This window comes from Thalassophryne amazonica, chromosome 16 (assembly GCF_902500255.1).
Source record: "Thalassophryne amazonica chromosome 16, fThaAma1.1, whole genome shotgun sequence".
NCBI lineage: Eukaryota > Metazoa > Chordata > Actinopteri > Batrachoidiformes > Batrachoididae > Thalassophryne > Thalassophryne amazonica.
The window spans coordinates 66,758,211-66,779,792 of NC_047118.1; the positions used below are offsets into that span (position 1 = coordinate 66,758,211).

Here is a 21,582-nt window from a genome sequence, read left to right on the forward strand (position 1 = left end):
TGTAGAAAAAAAGCAGATCAAGGACATGACACAAAACTAAAGTCATTTCAAATGGCAACTTTCTGGCTTTAAGAAACACTATAAGAAATCAAGAAAAAAAGATTGTGACAGTCAGTAACGGTTACTTTTTTAGACCAAGCAGAGGAAAAAAATATGGAATCACTCAATTCTGAGGAATAAATTATGGAATCACCCTGTAAATTTTCATCCCCCAAACTAACGCCTGCATCAAATCAGATCTGCTCGTTGACATTGACCCTATGCCATGACATTGACCCTATGTGTCTTTTTGCAAGGAATATTTTCACAGTTTTTGATCTATGGCAAGATGCATTATCATCTTGAAAAATGATTTAATCATCCCCAAACATCCTTTCAATTGTCCAAAATATCAACATAAACTTGTGCATTTGTTGGAACGGCACCAAACAAAAGTTCCAGCATCATCACCTTGCCCAATGCAGATTCGAGATTCATCAGTGAATATGACTTTCATCCAGTCATCCACAGTCCACGATTGCTTTTCCTTAGCCCATTGTAACCTTGTTTTTTTTCTGTTTAGGTGTTAATGATGGCTTTTGTTTAGCTTTTCTGTATGTAAATCCCATTTCCTTTAGGCGGTTTCTTACAGTTCGGTCACAGACGTTGACTCCAGTTTCCTCCCATTCGTTCCTCATTTGTTTTGTTGTGCGTTTTTCGATTTTTGAGACATATTGCTTTAAATTTTCGGTCTTGACGCTTTGATGTCTTCCTTGGTCTACCAGTATGCTTGCCTTTAACAACCTTCCCATGTTTGTATTTGGTCCAGAGTTTAGACACAGCTGACTGTGAACAACCAACATCTTTTGCAACATTGCGTGATGATTTACCCTCTTTTAAGAGTTTGATAATCCTCTCCTTTGTTTCAATTGACATCTCTCATGTTGGAGCCATGATTCATGTCAGTCCACTTGGTGCAACAGCTCTCCAAGGTGTGATCACTCCTTTTTAGATGCAGACTAACGAGCAGATCTGATATGATGTAGGTGTTTGTTTTGGGGATGAAAATTTACAGGGTGATTCCATAATTTTTTCCTCAGAATTGAGTGATTCCATATTTTCTTCCTCTGCTTGGTCTAAAAAAGTAACCGTTACTGACTGCCACAATCTTTTTTTCTTGATTTCTTATAGTGTTTCTTAAAGCCAGAAAGTTGCCATTCGAAATGACTTTAGTTTTGTGTCATGTCTGTGATCTGCTTTTTTTCTACAAAATTAAACAACTGAATGAACATCCTCCGAGGCCGGTGATTCCATAATTTTTGCCAGGGGTTGTATGTATATGTGTATGTGTATGTGTGTGTATGTATGTGTGTGTGTGTATGTATGTGTGTATGTATGTGTATGTATGTATGTGTATATGTGTATGTATGTGTGTGTGTGTATTTTAGGTGCACTGCGTATCCTTTTTATACTGTTATACCTTTATACTTTTATATTCATTTACTCAAGAGCTCTGCACAAGAATTCCAATGTACTCTGGTGTGCGAGTACAAATGGCAATTAAACTCTATCTACCTTAATCAATTCAATCAATTTTTTTTTTTATATAGCGCCAAATCACAACAAACAGTTGCCCCAAGGCGCTTTATATTGTAAGGCAAGGCCATACAATAATTATGTAAAACCCCAACGGTCAAAACGACCCCCTGTGAGCAAGCACTTGGCTACAGTGGGAAGGAAAAACTCCCTTTTAACAGGAAGAAACCTCCAGCAGAACCAGGCTCAGGGAGGGGCAGTCTTCTGCTGGGACTGGTTGGGGCTGAGGGAGAGAACCAGGAAAAAGACATGCTGTGGAGGGGAGCAGAGATCGATCACTAATGATTAAATGCAGAGTGGTGCATACAGAGCAAAAAGAGAAAGAAACAGTGCATCATGGGAACCCCCCAGCAGTCTACGTCTATAGCAGCATAACTAAGGGATGGTTCAGGGTCACCTGATCCAGCCCTAACTATAAGCTTTAGTAAAAAGGAAAGTTTTAAGCCTAATCTTAAAAGTAGTTAATACAATGAGCTACATAGAATTGGTATTTGAGCTATTAGATGCAAGATATTTCTTCGTAGTCTTCAAATGAATACTTCAGCTTTTAGCTTATTCCTGAAAACTGACTTTTGATTCCTTGTCCCTGCCGTACAGCCTCTTGGCCTCTTTCCTGGAAATTGAAACTGGTCCTTTTTCTTTGCAGTAGATTCTTTGCTGGAAACAACCACAGACTTTATATATAGGAAACAAACTAAAACTAAGAGTCTTGGAGATTTCTTCATTCTTGGAAATAAAAGTTATCATTCTTCAAGTCAGGGGTCATTGTAAATCAGTCACAGAGGAAATATATGCATTAAATTGTCCCTATTGCATAGTCCCCTCCGAGACACTGTAGGGGGCGCACTAACAATATGTTATTTTGCCGAGGTTTCCATCGGTTCCATTGTAAGTGGTACAGCCAGCGTTAAAAATACATCCAATAAGTTTAAACAAGATTGGACTTTGGGTTGCCACAGCTGATCCGACATGGATCTATCTGCATGTTGATTTGGAATAAGTTTTGCGTCCGATGCCCTTTCTGACGTAACACCACATTACATGGAGAATGGGCAGGGGTGGCCTTGAACCAAGAACCTTCTGCTTTGGAAGCAAGGGCACTAATCACTTGTCCACCACTCAAATACATACCTTACAGCATGATCACATCCAGTTGATTCGTTTTTCTTCTGAAGTGGCACACAGCAGCCACGAATAATATCATTCTACTGTCCAGCGCTGCTTCTGGCTTCACACGGCTTAGTATGTTTCGATATTTCAATGTCCCACGTGTTCGACGTGACAGTTATTAAACATCTGATTCTCATTGTCACATTTGTGCTTCTTGATTCTTTCATTTCTCCAAAAAAGAGTTAATAAGCCAGTAAGCACAGATATGGCTAACAGTGCTAACTGCTTCAGAGTCCCGTGTCCACACCACAGCTAACCTGAGGTCACTTCTCTCCAAGCCTTTGTGGTCACACTCTTGCAAAATCTGATAACCTACACAGGTTTCTCGTAGAGAGGCTGACGTAAAACACAGATGTCAGGCACTGTGGGAAAAAAATTTTGGCTGATGAGGGGAGGAAAAAAAAGCACCAGATGTTGATGATGCAATGCAGTGGGTGGATTTTTGCAGACGTGTGATACGGAGAATTGTCTGTTTTTGTTTGGTTTGGTTTTTTGTTTGTTTTTTAAGCACAATATTTTTGTCAAAGATTTATTTTCAAATTATCGTAAAATCTTAACTGAATTGCCTAACTTGATGAGAAAAGAAATGAGTTGACTAGTTGGATAGTAGCTTGTCGTAGTTGACTAGTCATCCCAACCTGAGTGGGTACCTTTGTTCACGAGGTGTCTTTTTTTTTTTTTTTTTTTTCAGCTGCCTCAGTTTGTCAGCAGAATTACTTAAAAACTAATCCAGTGACTTAAAGGTTGAACATAAGAATGGACCAATCCTGGAATATCTTCTGATCTAGTGCTACTACTCTGGTAGTCAAATTACTAAATCTTGAGTCCCGGTTGAGTCTCAAGTTCCCAGTGTTTAAATCCAAATCAGGTAAATAAAAAAACAAAGTCTGAGTCACGTTTCAGTCAGGTCCCTGTTCTCCAAGTCCAAATTGAATTTCTATTACATTAAAATTAAATGTAGCTTTCTGTGTTGTATATCAAATTATTATCACCCATTACAAATAAGTAAAAAGTCCAAAAATAAAAATAAGAACTTGGTCACCTGTTCTTTTTAGGACATATGTCTTGAGCATGGTGCTGAATTCATAAAAGTGTTGGGGGGGGGCTGTAAACATTTCAACCCCATCAGTTCCATTTATTTATACAGGATCACCACATTCTCAGTGCCACATAGTCCTCTGTGATGTCATAAAGCCAGTTCTTGAAATCTTCTGAATGTGATGAAAGGAAACCTTCCATCTCAGAATGTGAACAAAAGAGATTAAAAGATTTTGAAACAGATCTGGATCGGTCTTAAAATATAAACCACAATTCCCTGGACTGAAGACCGTCTCTCCACAAAATGTCAATAAAATCTTCCCCCTCTTCTTGAGATAATTTTTACAGGCCATGATCATACAGTCTCTGACTCGTGCGTCAGTTGGTAGCTGCTCGTGTGTTTCTCTCGTTTAAATTTAAATTTGCAGTTCTTGGACTTTGGTGACCATGGGGCTGTTGTCATAATGAGGAAGTGGCGAGAATTTATGAGAAATCTGGTTTCATTATTAACAGATGAGGAGAAAATTGATATTTCTCCATACATCATCAAAAATTCTAAATATGTTAAAAAGTGCAAAATGAGCAGGGCATCAAGCCGGTATCTAAAATGCAGAGAAATGACCTGGTTGTCATTCTGGATCCAGTTTTCAGATTGCGGAAATTTACTTTTTCAAATCCTATCAAAAGTGAGTTATATGCTGTTGTTTGTGTTCCGGATGCCCTTAGTGAGCCAACTCCCTTTCTGCATGGAGAAACACACATAGCCCCCTGGTCTTCCCAAGCGGTCTGCCAGCCAAGTATTAGTCAGGCCCGAATAAACCAATAACAGTTGTAGCTGTAAAAAGCTGTCTTATATATATTACCCTTTCTGCTCTTTCTAGATGAAGGGACATTTTTGGAACACACTCCTCCCTCCTCCTCAGGTGGAGAAGGTGACAGAGGAGGAGGTGAAGTATCCCTGGTCTCCTCTGCCCCCACAGTTTCCGCTTCGGCCTTGGCCCCAAGCCTCACCCCAGCCTCTCAGCCTACCATCTCACTTCTGACTGACAGTAACGCTGACAGGCTCAGCGTGGAGTCGCTCACGCTGCTGCCGCCCGCTGAATCGCCACACCTGCATCCCTGCTCTGCACACGCATCTGTCACGCGCTTCCGCCAAAAACCAGACGCCTCCATCCTGGAGGAGGACGAGAAGGACGAAGATGAAAACTCAAGAGAAGAGAAGGAGGATGTGACAATAGGAGAGGAAACAGCAGGGACAGAGTTGGACGTACCTGAGCACACAGAGGGGGCGGAGCCTGTTGATAAAGACAATTCCACATTCGTGGAGTTTGAAAGAAATGGAGCTGCAAAGCTGCTGGATAGAGTTCACTTGACAACAGCAGAGTCTGAAGAGATGACTGAAGTCTCAGAGATCCAGCCTGAAACGGCATCAGACTCACCTGAACTGGATTAAGCACCACACACACACACACACACACACACACACACACACACACACACACACACACACACACACACACACACACACACACACACACAGCTCTCAGTAACATGTAGACACACAGCTATCAGCGCCACCGGTGTAAAAAATTCTGCAGTGTTAAAATTCATCTTGAAACATATCAAGAATAAAACTGCAATGTTTTGAGAACAAAAAATGTACCTAAACAAGCGTAAAATCATAATCAGGACAGCAATGAAGAATGTTAGGAGTGTGCTGATAAAATCCTTGGAACATTTGTACAACCCCTGGCAAAAATTATTGAATCACCGGCCTCGGAGGATGTTCATTCAGTTGTTTAATTTTGTAGAAAAAAGCAGATCACAAACATGACACAAAACTAAAGTCATTTCAAATGGCAACTTTCTGGCTTTAAGAAACACTATAAGAAATCAAGAAAAAAAAAATTGTGGCAGTCAGTAACGGTTACTTTTTTAGACCAAGCAGAGGGAAAAAAATATGGAATCACTCAATTCTGAGGAAAAAATTATGGAATCATGAAAAACAAAAGAACGCTCCAACACATTACTAGTATTTTGTTGCACCACCTCTGGCTTTTATAACAGCTTGCAGTCTCTGAGGCATGGACTTAATGAGTGACAAACAGTACTCTTCATCAATCTGGCTCCAACTTTCTCTGATTGCTGTTGCCAGATCAGCTTTGCAGGTTGGAGCCTTGTCATGGACCATTTTCTTCAACTTCCACCAAAGATTTTCAATTGGATTAAGATCCGGACTATTTGCAGGCCATGATATTGACCCTATGTGTCTTTTTGCAAGGAATGTTTTCACAGTTTTTGCTCTATGGCAAGATGCATTATCATCTTGAAAAATGATTTCATCATCCCCAAACATCCTTTCAATTGATGGGATAAGAAAAGTGTCCAAAATATCAACGAAAACTTGTGCATTTATTGATGATGTAATGACAGCCATCTCCCCAGTGCCTTTACCTGACATGCAGCCCCATATCATCAATGACTGTGGAAATTTACATGTTCTCTTCTGGCAGTCATCTTTATAAATCTCATTGGAACGGCACCAAACAAAAGTTCCAGCATCATCACCTTGCCCAAAGCAGATTCGAGATTCATCAGTGAATATGACTTTCATCCAGTCATCCACAGTCCACGATTGCTTTTCCTTAGCCCATTGTAACCTTGTTTTTTTCTGTTTAGGTGTTATAGATGGCTTTCGTTTAGCTTTTCTGAACACCCAACATCTTTTGCAACATTGCGTGATGATTTACCCTCTTTTAAGCATTTGATAATCCTCTCTTTTGTTTCAATTGGCATCTCTCGTGTTGGATCCATGATTCATGTCAGTCCACTTGGTGCAACAGCTCTCCAAGGTGTGATCACTCCTTTTTAGATGCAGACTAATGAGCAGATCTGATTTGATGCAGGTGTTAGTTTTGGGGATGAAAATTTACAGGGTGATTCCATAATTTATTCCTCAGAATTGAGTGAGTCCATATTTTGTTCCCTCTGCTTGGTCTAAAAAAGTTACTGTTACTGACTGCCACAATTTTTTTTTCTTGATTTCTTATAGTGTTTATTAAAGCCAGAAAGTTGCCATTTGAAATGACTTTAGTTTTGTGTCATGTCTGTGATCTGCTTTTTTTTCTACAAAATTAAACAACTGAATGAACATCCTCCGAGGCCGGTGATTCCATAATTTTTGCCAGGGGTTGTAGGATGTACTTCTGGGGAAAAAGTGGAAATGATTGTTCGAACCAAAAAAGAGCTGCTTCAGCCTTTGTGCTGAAAAGACAGAAACGATGTGAGTAAATTACAGGCCTGATCAGAATGATTGGCACCAAACACAGAATTTAAAATATGTTCAGAAAAATAAATGCAAATTAAGCACTTTTGTATTATCAGAATGCTTTTAAAATGTCTTAATTTATTGAACAACAAAATGAGATGTTTTAGAAAGTCTGGAAAAAGTGATGATTTTTCTGTAAATTCATCAAAATGTGCCAATAACATCACTCCTATATTTTATGTCACTATTTTTAGTTAACTATACAAAAGCATTTTGTTTTGTTCTTTAGTAACTTTGGACATAAAAAAATATTATGATTGTGCAAAAGTGGATTATTACGCTGCACATCAGTGAGGTGGTGAGAGCGGTGTACTGGTGTTGGTGTGTGTCTCTGTGGACAAGATAACTGGTTGGATTTCGTTCAGACTTTGTGGGAATCTTACTTGGATAGATATCTAGAGGTGACTAGATTTTGGAGTAGTTTGGTCAAAGGTCAAGGAAAACATGGTCTGAAAAATACACTTTTTGATGATCGTAAACAAGAAGCTTCGATAGATGATCTAAAGCATATATTACCAGAAAACTATTTGGAATTATGTCACACACACCATGGTGTCTGTAATGGTGTCAAAAACACCATTACAGACATATGTACAGTAGTGTTCAGAATAATAGTAGTGCTATGTGACTAAAAAGATTAATCCAAGTTTTGAGTATATTTCTTATTGTTACATGGGAAACAAGGTACCAGTAGATTCTCACAAATCCAACAAGACCAAGCATTCATGATATGCACACTCTTAAGGCTATGAAATTGGGCTATTAAAAAAAAAAAAAAGTAGAAAAGGGGGTGTTCACAATAATAGTAGTGTGGCATTCAGTCAGTGAGTTCGTCAGTTTTGTGGAACAAACAGGTGTGAATCAGGTGTCCCCTATTTAAGGATGAAGCCAGCACCTGTTGAACTTGCTTTTCTCTTTGAAAGCCTGCGGAAAATGGGACGTTCAAGACATTGTTCAGAAGACACCCGTAGTTTGATTAAAAAGTTGATTGGAGAGGGGAAAACTAGGGGGGGGGGGAAATCTACAATGATCTCCAATGCTTTAAAATGGACAAAAAAAAACAGATGTGTAGAAGAAAACGGAAAACAACCATGAAAATGGATAGAAGAATAACCAGAATGGCAAAGGCTCACCCATTGATCAGCTCTAGGATGATCAAAGACTGTCTGGAGTTACCTGTAAGTGCTGTGACAGTTAGAAGACGCCTGTGTGAAGCTAATTTATTTGCAAGAATCCCCCGCAAAGTCCCTCTGTTAAATAAAAGACATGTGCAGAAGAGGTTACAATTTGCCAAAGAACACATCAACTGGCCTAAAGAGAAATGGAGGAATATTTTGTGGACTGATGAGAGTAAAATTGTTCTTTTTGGGTCCAAGGGCTGCAGACAGTTTGTGAGACGACCCCCAAACTCTGAATTCAAGCCACAGTTCACAGTGAAGACAGTGAAGCATGGTGGTGCAAGCATCATGATATGGGAATGTTTCTCCTACTATGGTGTTGGGCCTATATATCGCATATCAGGTATCATGGATCAGTTTGGATATGTCAAAATACTTGAAGAGGTCATGTTGCCTTATGCTGAAGAGGACATGCCCTTGAAATGAGTGTTTCAACAAGACAATGACCCCCAAGCCCACTAGTAAATGAGCAAAATCTTGGTTCCAAACAAACAAAATTAATGCCTCGCAGATGTGAAGAAATCATGAAAAACTGTGGTTATACAACTAAATACTAGTTTAGTGATTCACAGGATTGCTAAAAAAGCAGTTTGAACTTAATAGTTTTGATTTTGTAGCGTCAACAGCAGATGCTACTATTACTGTGAACACCCCCTTTTCTACCTTTTTTTTTTTTTTTACTAATAGCCCAATTTCATAGCCTTAAGAGTGTGCATATCATGAATGCTTGGTCTTGTTGGATTTGTGAGAATCTACTGAATCTACTGGTACCTTGTTTCCCAGGTAACAATAAGAAATATACTCAAAACCTGGATTAATCTTTTTAGTCACATAGCACTACTATTATTCTGAACACTACTGTATATTTATTATGGTGTGTAAAGTGTGTATCAGCCCTCTGATGCCCTTCATTTATATTTATTTCTGAATGTGTTTTAAATTCAGTACTTACAGTTTAGGGGTGCTAATAATTCATCAAAATGTGACATTACTTATTCTGAGGAGGATTCCAGTTATTCCACTTAAATTCTATAATGTTATAAAAAAAAATTCCCCTTTAAACTGTGGTGGTTTTTCCAACTTGTAACTTGACATTTTTCTTTATAATGATCCAGCTTTTTTGACTCAAAATATTCCACCTTTATTCTTGATATTTCTCTGTCTATCCACTTGTGGCTCTGATATTCTGTCCTACGTAGAGTTCAATGAAGCCTGAGAGTTAAATTATTGCGTTTGGCTGCTGTATGTTTTCAGAACACAGAGGTAGTTGGGGGCGTCTTTATGATTTGTGTTTGCATGTAAGGATTTTGTATTCATAGACGCTGGTTTAACTTAAGCTCAAAGCACACTCAGATTCTGTACACATGTGTATATTGTATTTTTAAGGCGTGCAACCAGCAGTGTTTTTTAATCATTCTGACTGAAGACACATTCGTGCGCCACATGCTGCTGTAAACTCTTTCTTCACTTCTATAAGTTCTGCTTTATTTTTGTGTCTTATGTGTACTTTACTCGAAAGCTGTTCAGCACTAAACGTCAGACAAACGAGCAGCTTTATGTCTGTGTCTGTATGAAGAGTTCTGCAAAAAAAAAAAAATTCTTCAAGCAACATGTACTTTTCCACTGCAGGGATTAAATCCTGAGCACCAAACCAAACGCTCATCAACAACCTCATGGTCTTAGTTCTTGCCGTCACAGCTGACATCAGGATGAATGACACCTCCTGGTATACTACCTCATTTTTTGGAGTATCAGTTGCATTTTATTTATTTATTTATTTTTATTTTATTTTTTTTTCAAGCTGGCTTGGTGCAGGTGTGGTGCAATTTATATCCCCCCCCAATAAAAAACAACAAACAAAACATGTTTCCCAAGAGTCACAACAGTAAACAAAATAAACTCCAATAATAAATGAATAAATGCCAAAAGTAAAAGATCTAATCGATTCAAATTTTTATTGTAGTGTTTCCAACACTGTAGGCCAGCAGTCAGTGTATCTGATGATTTCTTTCTCCAGACTGCATTAAGTAACATGCAATATGTTGACCAGTGTGCATTTATTTTTTTCATTTTGCTGATAGTTGGACTTTAACAGGCCTAATGTTAAGTAACAGCACAGGATGTGGTGTGCACATGTGCTACACTGAGTCCCTGTCCATTCTTAAACTTACAGGGAAATACTGTTGCAAAGCCAGTTCCACATACAGAAAGAAGGTACAACTTCTACACCCCCAATTCCAATGAAGTTGGGACGTTGTGTAAAATGTACATACGTAATACAATGATTTGCAAATCCTCTTCAACCTATATTCAATTGAATACACCACAAAGACATGAAAATTCAGTAAGGTATATCTTATATTTCAATTCTAAGGTGGAACTATGCTAGTATACAAAGGTATATCTAAAAAGAGTAGAGTAGAGCCACTTAGGTGCCTGGTCTTGAGAACTAGGGATGGTAGGCTAAAAATGATTTAATGTTCAAACTGATAAACTTTATTGTTTTTGTGCAAATATGTGCTCATTTTGAAATGGATGCCTGCAACACATTTCAAAAAAGCTGGGACAGTGGTATGTTTACCACTGTGTTACATCACCTTTCCTTCTAACAACACTCAGTAAGCTTTTGGGAACTGAGGACACTAATTGTTGAAGCTTTGTAGGTGGAATTCTTTCCCATTCTTGCTTGATGTACAACTTCAGTTGTTCAAAAGTCTGGGGTCTCCGTTGTCATATTTTGCGCTTCATAATGCGCCACACATTTTCAATGGGCAACAGGTCTGGACTGCAGGCAGGTCAGTCTAGTACCTGCACTCTTTTACTACAAAGTCACGCTGTTGTAACACGTGCAGAATGTGGCTTGACACTGTCTTGCTGAAATAAGCAGGCACGTCCTTGAAAAAGACGTTGCTTGGATGGCAGCATGTGTTGCTCCAAAACGTGGATGTACCTTTCAGCATTGATGGTGCCATCACAGATGTGTAAGTTGTCCATGCCATGGGCACTAACACACCCCCATACCATCACAGATGCTGGCTTTTGAACTTTGCGCTGGTAACGATCTGGATGGTATTTTTCCTCTTTTGTCCAGAGGACACGACGTCCATGATTTCCAAAAACAGTTTGAACTATGGACTCATCAGACCACAGCACACTTTTCCACTTTGCGTCTGTCCATTTCAGATGATTTCGGGCCCAGAGAAGGCAGCGGCGTTTCTGGATGTTGTTGATGTATGGCTTTCACTTTGCATGATAGAGTTTTAACTTGCACTTGTAGGTGTAGCGACGAACTGTGTTAACTGACAAGGGTTTTTTTTTAAGTGTTCCTGAGCCCACGCGGTAAGATCCTTTACACAATGTTGTTTTTTTAATGCAGTGCCGCCTGAGGGATCGAAGGTCACCGGCATTCAATGTTGGTTTTCAGCCTTGCCACTTACGTATAGAAAGTTCTCCAGATTCCCTGAATCTTCTAATTATATTATGGACTGTAGATGATGGAATCCCTAAATTCCTTGCAATTGAACGTTGAGAAACATTGTTCTTAAACTGTTGGGCTATTTTTTTTTATCTTTGCTTGTGAACAGCTGAGACTTTTGTGGATGCTCCTTTTATATCCAATCATGACACTCACAATTAGTGTCCTCAGTTCCCAAATGCTTATTGAGTGTTGTTAGAAGGAAAGGTGATGTAACACAGTGGTAAGCATACCACTGTCCCAGCTTTTTCGAAACGTGTTACAGGCATCCATTTCAAAATGAGCAAATATTTGCACAAAAACAATAAAGTTTATCAGTTTGAACATTAAATATCTTGTCTTTGTGGTGTATTCAATTGAATATAGGTTGAAGAGGATTTGAAAATCATTGTATTCTGTTTATATTTACATTTTACACAACGTCCCAACTTGGAATTGGCGTTGTACTCCAGTGTGAATTATACTCTGAAAAATCTCATACTAATCTAACCAGTGCTATTTGATGCAGTGAGCTAACACCCCTGTAGTTCTAAAGCCATTTAAAAGCATCTCAAGTGCCAGCAGAAGGAACAAGCGTAGTTCCTCTTCTGGTTAGGTAGTAGTTCCTGGATATGGTACTCAGCCCTGTGGTGGAAAAGCAACTGTTGAGAATGAAGCTTATTTAAACCTTTGCAGTAAACATCTGCATCCTGCATTACCACAGTATGGGTTTAGAAAAGTACCACAAAAAAATTCTGAGGTATCAAAACCAAATAAAAAAACAAACTAGAAAACGTAACCTCCTTTTGGGCGGGGGGGGGGATAAATATAAGAAAACATGATTATGTGATAAAGCTTGTAAATTGAAATGATTCAGTTTTCACACTTAAAAAATGTGTAATTTCATTTTATATTTGGACACAAGCAACTGTGCAGAATGTTTAAAAAGCAAATGGCTCAGATGAAATATTTTTATTTTTGAATGGCAGATGTTTGTTAATTTATTGATGTAAATATAGCTCCATCATTTAATCCGACAGACTGTTCAGGTTGTTTAAAAGAAACAGACGCTATCAAAAAAGGTTTTAACCTGCGAAAACTCCAATCTGACAGTCTGTCTGACATCTCAGTCTCCCAATGTGCAGCGCTCTGAGGACGTCTCTTCTGCTCCAGGTTCAGTCGTATAATTTCCTCCTCAAATTAACAACTAAAAATATTAAATTTCAAAAAGTCTTTAACCTGGCTATTGTTATCATTATTGAATTTACAGACATTTTGGTACTTTGAAGACAAATCCTGTACTGTCGTAAAAAGGAATCCAGGATTTACACTCAAACAGAACTTCACAGCAGCTTGTGGGATTGAACATTTCAGCCTCCATAGAATGAAGCATTAAACACTGTTTATCTGAACGTTTAGCTTTTCGGATTGTTCATGATTGTGGACAAAATGAATATGAAAGTTTACTGCCAGTTCATTGGGTTTTCTAATCTAAGAAAAAACTTTTAAAAAATCAGAGGAAATAATCAATGCCTAAGACAAAAGCAGTGGAATGATGCAACTTGAATTTCTTGTCTTTTCGATTTAAAGATTTTACTGTTTTGCTTTTTTTTTTTAAGCAGCATCTGTCCAAACCTTCAACCTGATTGTAGCCGTGCGCTTTTGTTTATGTGCTCATAATAATATTTATTTCACCATTTTAACCTACTGAAATAGATTGGATTTCCTTTGACAATAAAAATATCTTAGAAAATCTTTTTTTTCCCCAAAAAAATGTAGTGAAACAGCATCAGCGTGCTTTTGCAATCATTTGTTGTTCAGTTTTTTTAAATGTTGAAAAAATAATACCATAGGTGGTAGTTTTTTTTAATCTGTTATCAGTATGTAAAGCAAAAGGATTATCAGTAAACATGAACCTTAAATTTACACACACACACACACATATATATACATATATATATATATATATATATATATATAAAATATTTATAGTGCATCCATGAGATATTGACTACGCTTCACTATTTTCCACATTTTATGTTACAGCCTTCTTCCAAAATGGATGAAGTAATTTTTTTTCCCTTAAGATTCTACACAGAATACCCCATAATGACAGTGTGAAAAAAGGTTTTTTGTTTTGTTTTTTCTTTTTTTTTTTTTTTTTTTTTTTTTAGGTTTTTGTACATTTATTAAAAATAATAAAATTAAGCAATCACATGTACCTAAGTATTCTTAGCCTCGAAACTGAGCTCAGGTGCATCCTTTTTCCACTGAAAATCCTTGATGTTTCTGCAGTTTAATTGGAGTCCACCTGGGGTAAATTCAGCTGATTGGACATGACTTGGAAAGACACACACCTGTCTACATATAAGGTCCCACAGTTGACAGTGCATATCAGAGCACAAACCAAGCATGAAGTCAAAGGAATTGTCTGAAGACCTCTGAGACAGGATTGTCTCGAAGCACAAATCAGGGGGAGGGTACAGAAACATTTTTGCTGCTTTGAAGGTTCCAATGACCACAGTGTCATCTGTAAATGGAAGAAGTTCAGATCCACCAGGACTCTTCCTAGAGCTGGTCACCCGTCTAAACTGAGCGGTCGAGTGAGAAGGACCTTAGTCAGGGAGGTGACCAAGAATCTGATGGTTACTCTGTCAGAGTTTGGGATAAGGCTGTAACGTAACAAAATATGGAAAAAGTGAAGCGCTGTGAATACTTTCTGGATGCACAGTGCGTGCGTGCGTGTGTGTGTGTGTGTGTGTGTGTGTGTGTGTGTGTGTGTGTGTGTGTGTGTGTGTGTGTGTGTGTGTGTGTGTGTGTGTGTGTGTGTGTGTGTGTGTGTGTGTGTGTGTGTGTGTGTGATTACTGATTAACTGTTGATTTAGGGAGACTCATGAAGGACACTTCAGCAGGACATTGCATCACCTCCACAAAATTTCACATGATGATCTTAACATTTTAGGGAATGTACAGTTGATAATTATGTGAAAAACTGGGATGTAGTTTAATTTTTTTTTTAATTAATTAAAGAATTTTGAAAAATGACTTGCCACCTGTTTTTGGTTCACTTTCAAAATAGCAAAATAAATTATTGCATTAGTTGACTGACCTGTATTTAATTTTTTAAAGTAGGAAATTCAATGAATGGCGTTATGTTGATTTGATAGTGTTGAAACGCTTGATTTCATTAAACTTCAGCAGCCTTGTCTTCTTGACATTTTAGGTTTTTGTGTTGCTATAGCAACAGCCGGCTGAATGCATCAGCTGGTGGCCGCTGATCTGAGCTCAGTTTAAGCTTCCATCTGATACAGCGAATCGTTCTGTTACAAAATTATCCCAACTTTTTTAATAAAAACAGCAGGTTAAGATATGAATTATATTTGATAGAAATCAAAAGCCTTCAGATGGACGTTTTTCAAATTGTGTGTGTTTTGGAAGCTGGCTGCTGCTCTGGGGTCGGTGTCCGCGGGTAAACGGCATTTCACTCTCTCCTGTTTGTCAGTCAAATAAAGCTTTACTGCTGCATTAATATTAAGAGCTGAGCAATGAGGCCAGACATGAATGTAACGCACAGCTTGTCTCTCAAGTCAGCAGTACTTACTTTCATCACTTTAAATGCAACCTTTAACCCCCAATATCATTTGTAAAACAAAGCACACATTGATTCTTTATGACATCATTTTTCTTCTGGCTCTATTTTGCTCTTTTTTTCCTTCAAACTTCTTTTTTTCTGCTGTGATTTTTTTGTTTTGTGCTCAACAACAAGTCTTAACTTTAGACATTTTTTAGGACTGTCATGTCGATAAAAACAAATTCTGAGCAATAGTTATAATTTTCTTGGGATATTTTCATGTTGTTAGTGTAAATATTGTCAGACAGATACCGATGATCACTGACTGTGTTCGCTGAAATTCAGATCAGAGTGAAAAACGGCATATGAAGACTCGATGCAGAAGAGCTCCTGTCGTTATTGTAACCTCTGGATGTAACATGTTTGCTGTGTAAATGCTTTTGGCTTTGAGATCTGTACTTATATTGCTAATGGACTGAAACAGGATTAAATAAAAACTGCAATAAATTATTCTACTTAACACGGCGACTGTAGTTTTTCCATTTTGAGCTCATTATGCACCTTGTGATTTTACAGACTGGTAGAACAGATGAGGTTCTGCATGAAAACCACAGGAAAACACCCCCACTGAGGTACGAACACTCGCACCTTTTGTGCACTGATTGCGTTTCACGTTAAAGCCTGAAAATGTGACATATAGTCTCATAACTCCAATGAAACTTCAAAATCTTAACCAAATTGTCGTAATTTCATAAAGTTTTCTTCTTTTTTTTTTGTCTTTATTTCAGTAATGACTGTTTACTCTGTGTTTTTACAACACTACGTACTAAACACTTGATACTTACACCATAGGTACTTGCTGGGGAGTAAATCACCCGATCAGATTTAATGATTGTTTTGTGCATGTATTTGAGTATTAATGCTTTGACCTATCTAAGCTTAAACTTTAAAAAATGTTCTTAGTGATTCAGCGACGTGTCAGATGGAGAGGTGTCACAGGTCCTTTCTTTCTACTGCTGTTAGACTTTACATTCTGCACTGATAGTGCAGCAGATAGGCAAAATAATGATGTATATTTTATAAAGGCACCAAATATTCAGGAGTGTTCATATATGGCATGAAGTTTATTTTCAGAAGTGGAGGCATCCTGGAGCCAACTTCTAATGACCAACAGTGAAGAATTACACGTGGTCAAAATAGAACTGAAAACTAAACCACATTATTTGATCATAAAGATTCCAAAAAGGCACAGTTTGGGCTCTCTGTGACTGAATGTTCTTGAGTTATGGCTGCTTACTTGCTTATGGCAGTCCATCGTTGTCGATGCTGATATCACTCCATGAATTCTCACTTCTGGTGTATTCTATGGCTGACCAAGCCAATTCAGGCAGCAGGCACACATCCAAACGCATCACAGACGTATTGGTCAAGGATTGTGCAGAGGTCAAAAGTTTAAGTTGCTCCAACATGTCATATGTAACTGGACATTGCCATTGTTTGACCTTTACTTTGCACAGCAGATATTCAGCACAGTCAAAACTATTCCATTTATTAATCCTATTAACCCCTCATTTGCACCACTTTTTACCAAAATTGGAGCAACTTTAACTTTTGACCCCTGTACAAACTAAAATTGACCTTTTCACCATGTTTGCTGTTTTTGCCCCATAACTCCATAGGATTCAATCACAGTTAGTCCAAACTATAACTTTTGGAATCTTTATGATCAGACAAATAATGTGGTATAGTTTTCAATATGATTGGAACATTTTTACATTTTGAACCTGTGTAATCTTTCATTGACCCCTACGTGGCTGCTGATTGAAAATGCAAGTGGCACGTCTGCTTTTTCAAAACAGTAATGTCTAAGGAGTATTTGTGCTGAGGTTGGTGCTTATATCACCATTTGAATCATTATTTCAGTTACCTGCTGCACTAAGACTCAAGGGGTAACCAACAGCTTTGGCCATATTAGCAATAACAAGAATCAGTTGAAAAAATACGACAAAGAACTTTAAAACATGCAATCAAAAACAAAGAGAAGGAGTCCAAGTTGCAGCATGATAATCATCTCAAAATTATAGTGTGCAGTGACTTTAAGATGCCCTTCTTGACACAACTCCAGTGTTACGTGGCGAAAGGCCCCAGAGTGTGAGTTACAGATGACTGTAAATTACATGGAGATACACAGGGATAGTCTATTTGGTACCCTGTTAAATGGAACAATCATGAAACTGAAAAAGTGTGTGTGTGTGTGAGGCCGTAAACACTGTCAGCTCAGAGCAGTGCACATACTGAAGTTAAAAGCATGAGGTGTGCTGCGGCTGACAGTGTGTGACATTCACAGCTTTACACACGTGTTTATTGACAAATACTGAACACAGGGAGACAATCAGTTAAGAAGCTCTGCTGCTCCAGTCTCACCATCAAGAAAAAGAAAACACATTGATAATAACAAACAACATGTTTGAATGTACACATTCCAAAATGTGCCCGTGCTGGATTTTGTTTGGAAAAATTACACGAATACAGTATTTACACAGCAAGCAGCCACTCATTGCACACTGATGCGCATTTGCTCATTACATATGATGTGAACATTGATGGAATGAAATTACTTCCCGTTAACAAAAATAAATTCATCATGTGATGGTGCCTATATAGTAATATGTGTGCAGTCAATAGCTGTGATTACATTAGGGAAACCGGCTCTCGCTGCAAATTGTACTTTAATGTTGGAATATGACGTACTGAAAAAATAGGCCCTGGAGCTGCATTTGGATGATTGTGTTCCACACAGCTGGCCTGGCTCGGCTCAAGGTTGACTGACACATTCCTGACTGATCGGTCAGCTCCCGCTGGCATGTATTCAGCACCCTGAATACATGCTCATGTCAGATTGCACCATTTGCAAGTTATCTAACAATGCTAACGCAGCCACTGTTAATGCCATTTTACGCATCACTTTGAGCGTGCTCACTCAGTGTCCCAGCATCACCTCTACATGTCGCCAGTGGAACAATAGCTTTAGAAATGTGCATACGGCAGTCAGGATTTTTGTGTGACACACCGCACATTATCACGCTCAAGTCACAAGATACCTCCATTGGCATGGAGATGAATGTACGCCACTTTTTTGTGCGTACACACACTTTGTACACGAGGCCCCTGGTCTTCCTAAGAGGTCTCCCAGCCGAGTTATCTTAGCTAATTATAGGCCAATCTCCAACCTTCCTTTTCTCTCAAAGATTCTTGAGAGGGTAGTTGTAAAACAGCTAACTGATCACCTGCAGAGGTATGGTCTATTTGAAGAGTTTCAGTCAGGTTTTAGAATTCATCATAGTACAGAAACAGCATTAGTGAAGGTTACAAATGATCTTCTTATGGCTTCGGACAGTGGACTTATCTCTGTGCTTGTTCTGTTGGACCTCAGTGCTGCTTTTGATACTGTTGACCATAAAATTTTATTACAGAGATTAGAGCATGTCATAGGTATTAAAGGCACTGCGCTGCGGTGGTTTGAATCATATTTGTCTAATAGATTACAGTTTGTTCATGTTAATGGGGAATCTTCTTCACAGACTAAAGTTAATTATGGAGTTCCACAAGGTTCTGTGCTAGGACCAATTTTATTCACTTTATACATGCTTCCCTTAGGCAGTATTATTAGACGGTATTGCTTAAATTTTCATTGTTACGCAGATGATACCCAGCTTTATCTATCCATGAAGCCAGAGGATACACACCAATTGGCTGGACTGCAGGATTGTCTTGCAGACATAAAGACATGGATAACCTCTAATTTCCTGCTTTTAAACTCAGATAAAACTGAAGTTATTGTACTTGGCCCCACAAATCTTAGAAGCATGGTGTCTAACCAGATCTTTACTCTGGATGGCATTTCCCTGACCTCTAGTAATACTGTGAGAAATCTTGGAGTCATTTTTGATCAGGATATGTCATTCAAAGCGCATATTAAACAAATATGTAGGACTGCCTTTTTGCATTTATGCAATATCTCTAAAATCAGAAAGGTCTTGTCTCAGAGTGATGCTGAAAAACTAATTCATGCATTTATTTCCTCTAGGCTGGACTATTGTAATTCATTATTATCAGGTTGTCCTAAAAGTTCCCTAAAAAGCCTTCAGTTGGTTCAGAATGCTGCAGCTAGAGTACTGACGGGGACTAGCAGGAGAGAGCATATCTCACCCGTGTTGGCCTCTCTTCATTGGCTTCCTGTTGGTTCTAGAATAGAATTTAAAATTCTTCTTCTTACTTATAAGGTTTTGAATAATCAGGTCCCATCTTATCTTAAGGACCTCGTAGTACCATATTACCCCATTAGAGCGCTTCGCTCTCAGACTGCAGGCTTACTTGTAGTTCCTAGGGTTTGTAAGAGTAGAATGGGAGGCAGAGCCTTCAGCTTTCAGGCTCCTCTCCTGTGGAACCAGCTCCCAATTCAGATTTGGGAGACAGATACCCTCTCTACTTTTAAGATTAGGCTTAAAACTTTCCTTTTCGCTAAGGCTTATAGTTAGGGCTGGATCAGGTGACCCTGGACCATCCCTTGGTTATGCTGCTTTAGACGTAGACTGTGGGGGGGTTCCCATGATGCACTGTTTCTTTCTCTTTTTGCTCCGTATGCATCACTCTGCATTTAATCATTAGTGATCGATCTCTGCCCCCCTCCACAGCATGTCTTTTTCCTGGTTCTCTCCCTCAGCCCCAACCAGTCTCAGCAGAAGACTGCCCCTCCCTGAGCCTGGTTCTGCTGGAGGTTTCTTCCTGTTAAAAGGGAGGTTTTCCTTCCCACTGTAGCCAAGTGCTTGCTCATAGGGGGTCGTTTTGACCGTTGGGGTTTTTCATAATTGTTGTATGGCCTTGCCTTACAATGTGGAGCGCCTTGGGGCAACTGTTTGTTGTGATTTGGCGCTATATAAAAAAAAAGTTGATTGATTGATTGAAGTACTGTTCAGGACCTGCTCCGGTCAGCTTCTGAGTCCTGACAGAATTCGGCTAACTGCACTGAAACACAAAGAGGGGACATTTAAAAAAGTTTTACGGTGCAGATTTACATAAATCCTGCCAACAAACACAACTCAAAAATATTTGATCGATCCACGACTATCATGCCAACAAGAAAAACCTGCAGATTACTGTGCTGGTTTACAATCTTTATTATTAATATTATTATTATTTGAACCCCTACTGTATGTTTCTGTTGCCTTAAACTTGTTTTGACTTCTTGGTTCCAAAGTTCCATTTGAGGGTCATTGTCCCCTCTGGCAAGTCTTTCTGCTGATTTGTTATGTAATCAGCTTTGCTGTACTGTCTGACAAAAATGTTCAAGCTGTGTTTTTAAAATCTGCTAAAATATGATACAATTCTCAAAAGTATCTTTGAAAAGATTAAAGTGATTTTTTAAGCTCTTCAAATACCTCTTAAAAAAGGTCAAGGTTTTCCATCTTTGAACTTGCTCAAGTTCTGTGTCCCAGGAATGTTCCCTGTGAATTTGAAGATCCTGGCAGTAACTGGACTGGAATTATGCTGAGCACAGATGGACAGATGCAAAGTCTTTGCAATACCCGATGGCCATATTTTGGCCTTGTGTAATAAAAAGCTTTCAGGTTGCTCTGTATTCACAATTTCTAAAGTTATTCCCTTTGAACTCACAGTGAAAACAAACCTCTACCACACAACATTAATTAAACAAAATTTAAGTTATATCTGGGAGCATGTCACGCTTTGCCACATCCCCCACACTATGGAACCACTTTGGGTCCTGGATGGGAACCACAACCGATCTACCCCCACTTGTCTAAAGTAGCAGTCCCATCTGCCACAGTCAGGTGGAACGTGGACGTGTTCTAGGACTTTGCCAGCCTCTTGAGTCCTCAACACTGAGGCACCCGCAGGCTGGATCATGCACACACAAACTCCTAAGTCATTGCAGCAGTACCCAAGGATCCTCCACAGAGACCTAGTACCATAAACATCCAGTCTTCCTTTTAGGTCACTGGTTAGTATCCAAATCTCGCAGTTCTACTGTAAGGAACCACCAGGACCCAAAACACTTGCATCTTTTTCATTCTCTTGAAAAGAGACATCCTGAGAATTAGTTGTCTTCAAGAAGTCAATAAAAACATCAATGCTAAAGTAAAGGAATGCATGTACATGGACACCCGTTAGTATGACGTCCAAATAGTCTCTTTTCAGTCATCAACATTTCCATCTCGCTGGATATGTTGTGTATGTTGATGTTGTAGCT

At 38.8% G+C, this 21,582-nt stretch overlaps 1 protein-coding gene across 4 annotated transcripts in view; it reads left to right on the forward strand.

The window, feature by feature from the left end:
* Positions 1-5,469, forward strand: part of clec16a (C-type lectin domain containing 16A) — a 148,120-nt gene extending 142,651 nt beyond the window's left edge. For all 4 annotated transcript variants that reach the window (XM_034189765.1, XM_034189764.1, XM_034189767.1 and 1 more), the window contains one exon: positions 4,665-5,469. In XM_034189765.1, coding sequence (XP_034045656.1) covers positions 4,665-5,236 — 572 coding nt within the window. In that variant the 3' untranslated portion in view covers positions 5,237-5,469. The remainder of the gene's footprint in view (positions 1-4,664) is intronic.
* The last annotated feature ends 16,113 nt before the right edge of the window (positions 5,470-21,582 follow it).